We start from the raw sequence: 14,393 nt of genomic DNA, 5'->3' as shown, positions 1-14,393 counted from the left end.
GAAGCTGTTTACGTTACTTCTGACACCGTACAGCCCGACAGGGACCTGCAATAGTGGACAGAACTGCACTTTTCGTGCCTGTACAGGAACATTTTATAGCCTACTGTAGGTATAGAGAGGCTGTAAAGCCATTTACGTTACTGCTGACAACGTACAGCCTGATAGGGACCTGCAACAGTGTGCAGAACTGCACTCTTTGCTGACAAACAAAGTTCCGGAGAGGAGCCGCGCAAATTTATATACTATTTAGGGATTTATGGCACCATAAGTTTTAAGCGGCTTTCTCTTGTGGAACGTGTTGCTGTACTCTGAAGTTCATTTTGGGATCGCTGTTCTGGTTTCGTGACGCTCAAGAAGATCGTCTCTATTACGACAACCAATTTATTCTGATCTTAATTATTGAGGATTGGCTGCAGTTGATTCGATACTTAGCATCTCTGTTAGTATTGTCACGATTCGGGGTTGACCACCGACTTGGTTGGGATTGGTGGTCTGATTTATTGACCACTTATACACAAGACTCGGAACTACAAGGAATTACAACGCTATTGCTGGTCCACACTTACAAATCACCATAAGCTAAGTCTTCTCAAGCCCGCAATGCCTTCACTAGACGTTTCTTGGCAACGGCTTCTAACAATGGAGATCGTTTATTTTCACGCACTCAGGTCCTATCTTCCAGCCTCCCTTACAGAACTGTCTGTAAAATTTCCACTACTTTATCGCCTAAATTGTCTTCAAGATTAATCCTCGGCACGGACCGCGTAGGCAACACCGTTCATTCTCGTATGGTAACCGTTTCCGCATGAATGTGTTCACGTCACCCAGCCATGACTGTTACCCAGCAAAGGGCATTCACGATTCAGCATGTTAATTGTTTGGCGAATTTCATATTACTTGACTGTATAACTATTTAATAACTTGTTTCCTTATTCGGCATGTTATGGCGAACAGAAGGGACTGGAGGACCTTGATCCGAATTTCGGCCGGAAAACTCAAATTATTCGTCATTTTGATCATTTTATCTTGAAAATGGCGGTCTTTTACCGCAATTTCAAATCATTCCAATCTATATTTCAGCTCATACATCGTTCAGCGCCAAGTTTTCTAGAGATTAGCAGCATAATAAAACCACCCACAGAATATGCGAGTTGAATTCAATTGGTTACTTAGTTCTTTAGTTAATTTATTTGACAAGTCAGTTAAATTCTCGCCCTAACATCTTCTCGGGAGATCAGCCGTTTGAATGTTGAGTTGAAATCCAGCGTATCAGATAATCTCTTCCGTCTGCATCATCAGGGTCGACATGATGAATGAGCATGCGCAGCAGATACCCTATACCAGTTGTCAGATTGATACGGGAGGGTGGAATCCCTGTGCGGTCACCCATCCGAATGTGCCCATGAACATGTCGCTTATCCTGATGACCCTATTTTCAATTATGTTGTATTGTTTGTAGTATAGTAAACATTCGCTAATCCAGTTATATCTAATCCAAATGTCGGATAATCCGGATTGAAATATGAAAAATGGATATGGTGTGCGCAATTGAGTACATGCTCTATTTCCATCAGCACTGCTTATATCACTAAATTTTCCATTTATTTTTCATATTACATAACATAACATTGCACCACTTTGTAAGATTTGAGGCTTTCACGGCGGTGACTATGAAGAAAGCAGTCTTCTGGGATTTGGCACCGTGTGTATGTGGTGTTAACCGACGTTTCGGAGGAACGTATGGCCTCCATCTTCAGGGTAGAAGAAAAAATATAAGAAATCTGCAAGCGAAGAGACCGTGAGAACCGGTAAAAGCAGACAGGTGATACGTTCCTCCGAAACGTCGGTTAACACCACATATACACGGTGCCAAATCCCAGAAGACTGCTTTCTTCATTGCATCGCTTTGCTTCACGTCACATTGCATTGCAGTGCAACATTGCTAATCAGTGTCTGTGCTTTTGGTGTAGCGCACACGGGGGAGATAGCTGCCGGCGTGGCGGGCGGGCTCATGCTGTTCCTCGCCGTGGTACTGTTGGTTCTTTACCGCAACTGGCGTTACGAACAGGAGCTGGATAGTCTGCTCTGGAAGGTGGACTACAGGGACATCCAGATTAACGAGGACCAGCAGCCGCACAGCAACGCCTCTCTCAGCACCAAGATCACCAGGGTAACCTCCAAACGATTCTGGCTTTACTTCGGCAGAACAGTGACCCCGTGTAGTCTCGTAGAGGTTCACGGAAAATTAGTAGGAACGTATTGCCTTCATTTTCAGGGTGGAACAATGAACCATGCAAGCGAATCAAGAAGTAAGGTACCGGTTGCTGAAGATGAAGGCAATATATTCCTCCGAAACATCATTAAACTTCTACCAGATTTAACGGCGTCACCCAACGGGTTGATCTAGTCTTCATGTTTCAGACTTGTATTCGGATTGCGATCTTGGCAGCGGTTGTACGGACTGAGGTCTTTCGTGGATTTCATTTAACGGTGGTGGGGGGGCGATCTTAGGTTTAATTTATTAGAAATTTATTATAAGTTTTGTAAATTGAAAAACGTTACGTGAACCACAGTTTGGTCAGACGGAAACCACCTTTAGACGTAGCACATTCCTCAGGCGTCCGGCTTCAGTTGTATAGTTTGTAGAGAATGATGACAAATCGGGCGAACGACACAGAGGCAAGCCTCGCTTTGGCACGGCAGGTTACCGGCCAGTATGAATTTGCCGATTTTATGATTTGGGGTGAATAGAATTTTCATGATGTTGAATTTTAGGGGAAGCGGTAGGAGAAGCCGCTAGCTCTCTGTCTTTAGGAGTCGTTCGGAGCAGTCGACTCTGGAAATCGTGTGGTAGGAAGGAGATTTTCATCCCCTTTTGTAAGCTTGTACTCGCCTGTGTTCGGTCCACTAATTATTTATTACTATGTAATTTCTGCTTCACTGATTAGGATATGAAATTTGGTTTGTATTGTGTGTGTTTAAAACAATTTAGTTAAAGGAGTGTAAATGTTATGATTGTATTTATGTACTTGTTGATTTGATTATATTTGTTTTTGTTTTCACATGTTGAGTGTTTATTGGGGTATTCGTAATAGTTAGTTCACTGGACGGGGTAGGAACTATCCACAGATGTCTAACTGGTTGCAATTGGCTGGGCTTTAATAAGAATCTGGATTTTACAATTGTATGACACGACAAAATTAGTGACAGTGTCGGGATTAGAATAAGAAATTTGGGTGCGTCACCCCCGCTTGCACAATAATAAACATGTCACAAGGGGGAGGCACAATAATAGTACCTAGCGTAGGTCACGGCCTCTGTCTTCGGAATATTTTCCAGTTCATTCATCTGTCGTCCTAACATTGGACGCCATATTGTCTCGATGTTGAAACTGTTAAGTATCTGTCTGTCTGCCTATGGCTCCACAGCCCTTGTGAACCCTGGCCGCTTTTTCAATTTCTTTATCTGTACACAGCCGATAGGACTCCTTGGATGAGTGATCAACCCGTCGCAAAAGCCGCAACCTACACATATGGCATCACAAACACAGACATCCATGCCTCGAGTAGGATTCGAACCCACAATCCCAGCGTTCGAGCGGGCAAAATCTGTTCATGCCTTAGTCCTCCCGGTTACTCTGCTTGGCCCTGTTAAATAACCTACGAAAAACAGACAGTGTCGTCATAGACTCCTTCGTGAGGGCATTAGATCCAAATAATGTACTGTATTTACGCATGTATAGGCCGCACATTTTTTGCCAAAAATTCAAGAGGAAAACTGGGGTGCGGCTTATATTCGAAATCACACTTCATTTAAAAAAAATTATATTCATAATTAGTAATACAGGGTGTTCTACTCCTGAAATAATATTCCAAGAAAATTATTTTTTCTATAATTTCTGTCTGAAAATTGTGCTGCGGCCTATACACGCACGCGGCCTATACATGCGTAAATACGGTATCAGTTTTTGTATATTTTATTCATACATGTGACCGCCTTAAACTTTCCACGAAAACTCAATTGTCCACGTAATGTCATACAAAGGAAAAACATAAACATGTAAAATATATATAAAAGTTATGTGAGATGAGAAGTCTGAGATAATGCAATTTCGGCTTGGCATAATAACAATTGTCAAGCGTCGACGTAAGACATGCAGTAGGCAATCACAAAGCAGTCACTTATTCAGTGTATCGTGTCTAATCTGCGAGAAATGATATTATTTTGATGTGGTTATGTGAAGCGTAATTTTCTGTATGATGGAGACGATTTTCTATTGACTATTTGTGCGTGTATTCGTGGCAGATGGCAGATGGCAGCTACCTCGACGCATCATTCAACAACATACAGGACTGTGACATGGGGAAAAAAGGGGAACATAATTGTACGAAATCTTGTATAAGAAATGACATACAACGTACTCTTGTGTTACACTAGCGTCTGATGGCTGATGAAATTGAACATTTGTAATTCGAAATCTTTTTCTGAACTCTACGTCTCATATTCCTCCCATCGAAAAAGCGGACTGGATGTGAAAGGAGGTATCCTAGTTTGAGAAAAGGTCATTAGGTTACACATTTCTGAACACAATGTGCTCAGGATAATTTAAAAACCTACGAAGAATGAGGCAGACCTAAGCGAGAAATTCGGAATGATGCTTAATGAGGAGTTTCGTGCGTCACACAGTTCACATTATGCTGTAAGAATTGTTACATGTAGACACTATGATTGGCTGGACATGCAACTACATTTAAGAAGATAAGAAATGTTTGAAGAATATTGTCATGTGTTACAGCGACTAAGACGCGGGTTTGGATTGGTAACTGGATTTATTGAACACTTATAGGTCGTAAATACAATGAACTATAACACTATTACTGCTTTATACAATGTACAATGACTCCCACACTAATCCCTTCAGTATATCTGTATTCGTTTTCACGGGAACTATAACAGTCTCACTGAATCACACACTCCATATATTACACATAAATAAAATAATTTTCCGTGGCTAATTCCTTACCTGCTTGTTCGCGTGCTTCTGCCACTATTGTTCGTAACTTGTAACAGCTTTACTTATGTAACACAGGAACGGACATGGACCTATAGTAAACACATATCACGTGATCGCTATCCAGCCAGCCTATTGACGCATCAGTCGGATCTACAAAAACACATATCATGTGATCACTCTCCACTGTTATGACATCACGGCTGACATGGAAAACACAACTTCCTCTATTGTTGCGTGACCTAACAACAGACTGTTTATCAAGGATCTGTCGTCGCGGGGTGTGTTTACCAACACGTTGCCTAGCAGTGAGTGTATATGTAACAGTATTATTGAGGACTATCTCCTGTAACTGTAACCTGGCATTTGGATTGATCGAATAGAAGATGTGAGAGTAATATTAAGGTCGAACAAATGAAATTATTTGTGTGATGAGATACAGTTAAAAATCGTTCCGAACTGAATGGAGTAGCGGGCCCTGGTGTCAGGCAAGATTCAAGTCAGAGCAAATAGCAACACGCAACACAGAACTACAGACATGCATCGCTCTTATGCACGGAGGTTATATTAATGAAAAATGCAGGAACGGCCGTGATATCACAATTATAAATGTCCTGAAAATGTACACGTAATTTGTAAAGAAGTTATTGGCCTCTTCGCGTAGCGAGTCTTGTTTCTCGTTGCTTGATGTTTCTGCAGCTCTAGCCAGCGAACCTGCTTGAACAAGCAGTTGGAGGACAACTGATTGTGTGCAAGTTATAGAGATGTATCCACACCTCTACGGCTGTAATATCTGTGGTTACTTAAAGCAGGACATTTCTGAAAATTGATTTAAATTGAGCATGCCCGCAGGTGTCCAACCTCTCCTGTCGTGTTCTCACATTTCTCCACTTCATTCAAAGACACATTCACAAACTGAAAATTTGTTCGATGTTTTTCTTATGAATTTTGGGGCCATTTGATATGCGTACCGCCCGTAGCTTGCTGCTGGATGCTTTGTTGTGAGTCCTGCTTTAGGGTCTTTGTAGTTGTTGGTCGTGATGCCAAGAAACTTTTCAAATACGTATATGTCAAAGTGAAGTAAAAAGTAAAGTTGTCCGTGTGCTTAATTAAACATTCTTAAGGCAAGCGGGTGAGTGGAGGTATAGATCCGTGTCTTCTTAATCTAGGTACTAAATGAAGGTGATTGGTCAGTTTCAAGCCCCGACCGTTTTTCCCCCTAAGAAAAATTCCCCCGGCAAACATTTTAATAGAAGGCTGGATGGGTCCCATTGCCGGTAGATACGCTATGAAGAAGAAAAAATCTCTCGCCTCAGCCGGGAATTGAACAGTGATTTTCATTCGTCCAGCCCGTAACTCATCGTTGTACCGATTGAACTATCCTGGCTCCAAAAATAGATATAATCTGTATGTATAGGCTCCAGTACAGAGGATACAAAATATCTCATAAAATTTTACAAAGAAATCTTCGGCCCAATTTTTGCAACCGAAATTTCTGGGATATTTTATGTTACATCGGGGATTACCCAACATCCTGTCCAGTGGATAATGGGGTGATTACTCCTGTGGCAAAGTGACCGTGGTGTAAACTGTTCACTCACCTCAATCTAGTGGCGAGATCAAGAATAGTGGATCTATACCTCCACTCCCCCTATGTTTTCATCCCACAGCGCTTATTAATTAAGCACACGGACAATTTCTCTTTGGACGAGGAACTGTAAAGAAATGCTTTCATATGACAGCGCGGTAACTGTTCTGTGTGTCCGTCAGTCCAACTCTCTGTCCATAAGATTGGCTGAATTTAATTGGCAGACTCAGTCTGAATTCGGGCAATGCTTGCTGCCATTCAGTTCAGTGCCCTTTGTCTTCTCGTCCGCCGTCTATAAAACGTAGAAACTAGAATATACAGATATATAATTCTGCCTGTGGTTCTATATGTGTGTTAAACTTGGTCTCCGACATTGGGAGAGGAACATAAACTGAGGGTGTTTGGAAACAGGGTGCTGAGGAGAATATTTGGACCAAAAAGGGATGAAGTGACGGGAGGTTGGAGGAAACTACATAATGAGGAGCTTCATAACTTGTACTCTTGGTCAAGTATAATTGAAATGATCAAGTAAAGGTAGATGAGATAGGCAGGACATGTAGCACGAATGGAGAGAAGATGAATGCATACAGAATATTGGTGGGAAAACCAGAAGGAAAGAGACCACTAGGAAGACCAAGATATAGGTGGATGGATAATATTAAAATGGATCTTAGAGAAATAGGATGAGGTGGTATGGACTGGATTGTTCTAGAACAGGACAGGGATCATGGGAGGGCTCTTGTGAACACAGTAGTAAACTTTTGGATTTAATAGATTGTTGGGAAATTCTTGAGTAGCTGCACAACTAGCGGCTTCTCTAGAAGGTCTCAGCTCAATAAAGTTAGTTAGTTAGTTAGTTAGTTAGTTAGTTAGTTAGTTAGTTGGACTAATGTCTTCTTATGCTTCCAATTTCAGGCAATACAACCGCTGATACGGACGAGTCAAGTGTCCCTGAGTTCGAACCCGGATGCCGACTTCCGCTATTCCACTATCTACACACAGATTGGTATCTACAAGGGCCGCATCTTCGCCATAAAGAAAGTGGGGAAGAAATCTGTGGACATCACCAGGGATATGAAAAAGGAACTCAAGATGGTGAGTTTCAGTTCCTCCCGCCCAGTTTTGCAATCTTATCGTTCTTGCAATTTTGGTATTCCCCCATATTCGTACTCTACGATTGTTTCATTGTTGTTCCATACATTGGGTTTACTTTTCCTATCCTGACTTTTGTCACTCCTGTTTCCTTGCTATGGCAACGTACGGGTTTGCTGGACTTGAGGTTCTGATAGCGGTGTCTGTGAACAGTGTGGTTTCCTGACTTGTAGCGCCGTAAAGTTCGCAAAAATTCTACCGTTTCGGAGGAACATAAAAACGCTCATCTGCATCTTTTAAGACTAAGCCAAGTCAAGCCAGAAATCAACAAGAAAAAGAGCTCTGCTACAGCCTGTTTCCTGTTCGTTTCTTCCTTCCCCTCATTTCAACTCTGAAAATGGAGGGAATATGTTCCTCCGAAACGTTTGGATATTTCCGAACTGCACGACGCTACAAACCAGAAGGCCATATTCTTCATTATTTGACTTATTGATGAGACATTCACCTCGATTTCGTTCCTAGAAAAACAACTGCGATCTAATGCATAAAGCGATCTAATGCATAAATCGATCTGTATGGTAATTGCAAGATTTGTCAAAAAGAGGCAGCTCACATGTGACGTCGCGCCTTATTTTTCAGGAAATATACTTAATGCTAAGTTAGAATAATTACTTGTACGACTGCTAAGCAAAGGTCATATGCTGCAGTCCAAGTGAAAAGACTTCCTTCGATTGTTTCGCCCTTACAGTAATAAATTAAATACTAATGATAATATTTGATAATATTGTCACATGTAGTCCCTGTTACAACGGCATGGCGCGTCCTCAGGTTGCGGATGGAGGAGACGTCCTCCAGGTATGGAGGGTAGCTGCGAATATATTGAATAAGCAGTCGCGGACAGCCGACAAGGGATGGCCCTCCAGCTTGTGGTTGGGCGTGGGGCTAACAACTCCTCACCCTAAAGAAAATCATTTTGTTACGAAAATGGACACAAAGCCTCGGACCTGGACTGATTCCTTGGATAAACGACTTAAGCTAATGAAAATGGATATGAGATTCGGTACTTCGAATGTACGAAGTTTGTATAGGGCAGGTTCGTTCAGGGCAGTGGCAGAAGAAATCTTAAAATATAAGTTAGATTTAGCGGGAGTACAGGAGGTTAGATGGGTTGGAGGTGGCATCGCACCAGCAGGAGACTATACATTCCTCTATGGAGAAGGAAATGAAAATCATGAATTAGGTACAGGTTTTTTTTCGTACATAAGAGAACCGTATCAGCAGTTAATAGGGTGGAGTTCGTTGGTGATAGGATATCATATATAATACTAAAAAATCGCTGGTGTGATATCATTATTATGAATGCTCACGCCCCAACAGAAGATAAGACTGATGACAATAAAGGATAGACTCCATGAAGAACTAGAACCTGTATTTGGTAAATTCCCGAAGTACCCTATGAAAATTTTGTTAGGAGATTTCAATGCCAAAGTAGGGAGGGAAGACATTTTCAAACCAACAATTGGGAATGAGAGTTTGCATGACATTAGTAATGATAATGGATTTAGAGTTGTAAATTATTTTGAAGACGAGGTGAGCAGGTCATGTAGCACAAATGGGGGAGACGAGGAATGCGCATAGGATATTGGTGGGAAAGCCAGAAGGAAAGAGACCGCAAGGAAAAACAAGGCGTAGGTCGGTGGACAATATTAGAATGGATCTTAGAGGGATAGGATGGGATGGTAAGGATTGGATAGATGTGGTTCAGGATTGGGACCAGTGGAGGGCTCTTGTGAACACGGTAATGAACCTTCGGGTCCCATAAAATGATGAGAAATTCTTCAGTAGCTGCAGAATTGGCGGCTCCTCCAGAAAGGCTCAGCTCCATGAGTAAGTAAGTAAGTCCCGTTGCTAGGTAACGACCTCGAAATAAGAAATTATATAAGAGCCGTTGCTTAATAATGGCCATGCAAACAACGGCCGTTGCTATACAATGGCTGAGTACCGATCACGTCGGAAACCAAACAGACACGAAACTAACAATGACAGCAACAAAGGAACGGTGTTTTCCATGCGATCCGTGCCGAGATATTATAAGCAGGACTAGTTAATAGTGCCTTCGTTAAAAATATAGGACACTTAAACTTGGCTATGGTCAAGCTTACGACCGTTCAAATGATTAAGCTGCCGTTGTAGCATAAGATATGTATGTTAGGTATGATCTGTTCTGCAAAGCCTGTACTGACGGAGGACCTGTGTATAGTGCAAAAGGAAGAATTTTCAATAACAAGATATGTGTGCGAAATATACACTTGACGAAAAGCCAAGTGTAGAGACAACCAATCTTATCTTCAGAGAGGATACTCTATAAGGGTTATTACCGCAAGAATTCAGTTGGTAAGAAAGAATCTCTGGTCGTGGTCTTCAAGGGGCCTGACGCCAAGACGAACTGGTTGGCGGTAACAGCCAGTCGTAAAGTTACTCTGATCTGACTCTGACTCTGACTCTGACTTTGCAAGGGACTTAGTCCCACCCCACTAGCAATAAAAGGAAAACAGTTCGTTAGATAAGGGCTGGGGTTCAGTTGCTGCGAGCTGTTGCTATTAGAAGCTGGTAGCTTCGAGAACCCAGAGGGGAACGTCCGCCGTTGAAGCCGCCACCAAGCAACAGCTAGTGATTACTGTAACAGACTGAGAAGACCTACTTTTTCCTATAGCGATTTGTGAAGTGTTTAGAACAATGAGAACATAAGTCTTACTTGTTTTTACGAGTTGTACGAATATAAGTGTGCAATAAATTCGATCATCAGCCCAAGTCTTCTATTGTCACTAAGATCACGACAATATAGCAAGGCAGGGTACAGCAAGGCGTATTAGTAAAACCTCAAATAAACGAATGAATCCTTCCAGTTTAGCATATTTTAAGAATCCCCACTGATCAAGTCGGCTCAATCGGCCACGATTCTTAGTCCTAATCGGGAAGGTTCCAGTTCGTGTCTCAGCTGGGACAATAGCAAATCCGACTGAACTCTCTCACGGCTCTGCTCCGTACCTCCAGGCAAATGTTTGGTTGGTGCATTAAATTAGGCCACGCCCCTCTACTCCCACGTCATTGTTCAGTATGATATGAAGCCCGAGGTATTGTCAGAAAGTCTACATTAGCTGCAGATATAAAAATACAACGTAACATCTTTCGGAAATTCAACGTAAGCCCCATCATTTGATATATAAGTTTTCATATTCCTTTCCACTTTAAATATTATCGATTGATACATCGAGGTCAAATTTTAACGCCGTTTAGCGCAAATAATCAGTTTTAAACCGCCTCCTTCGTAAGGTACACTTCACTTATCCACATCAAAATATTTTAAATATTCATAAAATAGACAGGATAAGCCTGCTAGCTTCTGGGTCACCCACAGAATAACTTCCGTGCAATATGTTAAGGCTCTAGATTTCGTTGTTATGGCTACCAGCAATCGCGTTATTTCAGAGATCTTTATTTCGCCGTTACATCACTCTTCATATATATTGAAGGTTTTATTAATTAAACCCGCGCTGAGTTACAAATATTTCCACTAATCGTCCTCCCAATTAGCCGTAGCAACTGCTCCCGTCTGTCTCCCTCCCCCCAGAGGATTTACCGGAGGCTGCTTGAGCTTGTCCATAGCGCTGTAATGTTATTACATTCCGTTCATACCAAAGCAAGGAATGTGATCTCAGAGATACGCATAAAGTATTACATGTTTCTGCTTTTTTGTCGTCCTCCTCTCTCTCTCCTCCGCATTCTTCTTTGTCTTCTCTTGATCTTTATTACTTACTCTTTTCTTATTCTTCCCTATCTTCGTAGTCTCTGGCCCTATTATTATTAATGTTGTACTTTTCGCAATGTATAATTAGAATGATTAAATGAATGAGGATGAGATGGACAGGGCATGTAACACGAAAGTGGAGAGAAGAGGAATGCGTATAGGATATTGGTGGGAAAGCCACCAAGACGTACGTGGGTGGATAATATTAAAATGGATCTAAAATAGGATGCGGTAGTATGGACTGGATTGATCTGGTTCAGGATAGGGACCAGTGGAGGGCTGTTTTCAGCACGTTAATAAACCTTGGGGTTCCATAAAAAATTGGGAATTACTTGAATAGCTACGCGACTGGCGGCTTCTCAAGAAGGTCTCAGCTCTGTGGAGTCAGTTAGTTGGTTAGTTAGTTACTTAGTATCATAATAATACTTGTTTTGTAACATGACGCCTGAAAGCTGCATTCTTCCCATATGCTGGGCGGGGCTACGCTGAGCACGTTTCCATGGCAACACGGAAGGCGCCGCTACTGGACGGCGAACTGTTGGAACACATTTCCACAGCAACGAAAACGACTGAAGAAGCAATGCATTGCATACATAATCATGTCGATTCCTAGGCACCGCTTACAGAAACGTTCCCGTTCACACGGCAACGAACCCCCTAAGCACAGTAACAGAGAAGAACGCGATAAAGCTACTGCTGAAGGTGGTGATCTGCATATGGTTCGACCAGAACCTACCTTAGGGAGAGAACTGACCAACAGAAGACTGAAAACAAACAGAAGTCAGAAGTGAAGTCTTAGTTTATGTGGTGCAGTTACAGTAACCTTTAGAGGGTTATTATTGTTCGTAGCTAACGAAGTTTTACAACCAATTGTAGTTCCGCCTGGTGAATATCCGATAAATCGATTAATCTAATCTGAAACTCAGTAGTTACTTGTCTCGTCACCAGGATACGTGATAATATTATTAAAGCGGTAGTGTTGGTAATCCTGAGCAAGTAAGTTCAAGTTAACCCCAGTTGCTTTCGGGTCGCCTTTGTTTCGAGCCTCGACAGGGACACCGAATATCATGAGTTCTGCTTTCCTGAGTACCTCCAAGGCAAATGCCAGGAGTATAACTCAATTAAGGCACGATGGATTCCTTCCATATATTTTTCACATCACAACCATTCTACTGTTCGAAGTTGTATACTCTGAGCAACTGATGACGTCATTAAAAACCCTCTAACAGAGACAGTGGATGAGTATTAACTACAATTCGTCAGGCCCCTGAACTTTGATTTTTCTGGCATCGGTGGCCCTACTAGGAACGTGCTCTCCCGCCAGCATATCTCCCCGGGTCACTGAGGCGCGCAGACCTCCTCCCCACGATAAGGCGGTAGTCCTGAGGGAGGCTGTTCCTGCATTACTGTTGATATTTTGATGTGGATATGTGAAGCGAAATTTATACTAAATAGGAAACGATTTACGATCGACTATTTGAGTGTGTTATTAGAGGGAGACAGCTTTAAACGTCGGGACTGACTTACCGTTTGATTACAGTAAGACTGAGAAGGAATATGGGAGAAAGCAGAGAAAGCTAATAGGAAGAAATATTATATACGATTAAGGAATGAGACTTGTCGTTGAATTCTGAACAGGTGTGACGCTAGTTTGCTGTAACTGATGGTGCTGTTAGTATTGTGACTTGTCTGCGAAATCACGAATTGTGAAGCCAGCACAGACAAACTTTGCTAGGGAACGGCTCTGTAAACAAGTCTTTGCTACTCAGTGGCTCAGTAGTCTTTACGTGATGGCCGCAACAGGCACGTGCACAACGATAGAGGTCAGTTCGGGAAACCAGAGGAAAGGGAACGTGCATCGTTGGAAGCCGCTACCAAGCAACGGCTAGTGAAGGCTGAGAATACTTTATGTGTGTTGTAGTTAACATGATCTTTGGATTGTGTAACTCAGAGAGACTGTCGTGGTTATTTGTAGTTAGTTCTACAAGTTTTCAATAAATCCGATTACCAATCTAAACCCCGTCAATAGTCACTTCGTACGCGTGACAATATTATTAACTATTAGGGTACGATATTTTACGAGGGTCTCGGAATCGCACGAAATGGTGCCATTGGGAGACAAAGGAAAAGATGAAATGGTAACATTAAGATTGATCTCGGGGAGATAGTTGTGGGGGTTGGATATGGATGGTTTAGGCTCGTGTCATATGATAAAAAGATTTATTCTTATTGTGACTTATTTACAGATGAGAGATTTGCGCCACGACAACCTGAACGCCTTCATAGGAGCCTGCACCGACCCACCAAACATCTGTGTTGTAACAGAGTACTGCCCCAGGGGCAGCCTCAAGGTGAGACCCACGATTATTGTTGTGCTCATGCGCACAAATTTCTCATAAGTACCGTGGAAAATGAAGGACCCGGGATAACGCAGTTGGTATAGCGACTGGTTACAGGCTGGACGTCTGAGGGGGTCGGGGTTCGAGTCCCGGTACTGTCACTAAGTTTCTCTTCTCCACGTCGTCCATACCAGCTCTGGGTCCACCCAACTTCTTATCCAATGGGTACCGGGAGCTTTTCTCCTGGAATAAAGCGGCCGGAGTGTGAAGTTGACCACTCACTTCCAGCTAATGCCGAGGTCAAGGAAATATGGATCTATACATCCACTCCTCCATATACTTTCATGGCGTAGTGCTTAATTAGTTAAGAACAGGGAGAACATCGTCGGGAGATCTGTAGCACATAGATTATTAATCGCGGATTAAAATTTCTGGTCCTTCAATTATTTTTGCTACGCTGTAAGATAAGACATTTGTATACTTGAAGATAAAAACAAAGTTGTTCCTACACTTAATTACTTAAACACCCCGCCAAGAAGACATATGGTTGAGTGG

General features: G+C 42.3%; 1 protein-coding gene across 4 annotated transcripts in view; it reads left to right on the top strand.

Moving 5' to 3' along the window:
* LOC111870337 (receptor-type guanylate cyclase Gyc76C) overlaps nucleotides 1-14,393 on the top strand; it is a 240,603-nt gene that overhangs the window by 171,418 nt on the left and 54,792 nt on the right. For all 4 annotated transcript variants that reach the window (XM_033753787.1, XM_033753786.1, XM_033753784.1 and 1 more), the window contains exons 10-12: nucleotides 1,971-2,170; nucleotides 7,515-7,694; nucleotides 13,746-13,850. In XM_033753787.1, the coding sequence (XP_033609678.1) occupies nucleotides 1,971-2,170; nucleotides 7,515-7,694; nucleotides 13,746-13,850 (485 nt within the window). The remainder of the gene's footprint in view (nucleotides 1-1,970; nucleotides 2,171-7,514; nucleotides 7,695-13,745; nucleotides 13,851-14,393) is intronic.

Source organism: Cryptotermes secundus, unplaced genomic scaffold, assembly GCF_002891405.2.
Source record: "Cryptotermes secundus unplaced genomic scaffold, Csec_1.0 scaffold391, whole genome shotgun sequence".
NCBI lineage: Eukaryota > Metazoa > Arthropoda > Insecta > Blattodea > Kalotermitidae > Cryptotermes > Cryptotermes secundus.
The sequence above is the reverse complement of the archived record's forward strand: the minus strand, read 5'-3'. Positions and strand labels throughout refer to the sequence as shown.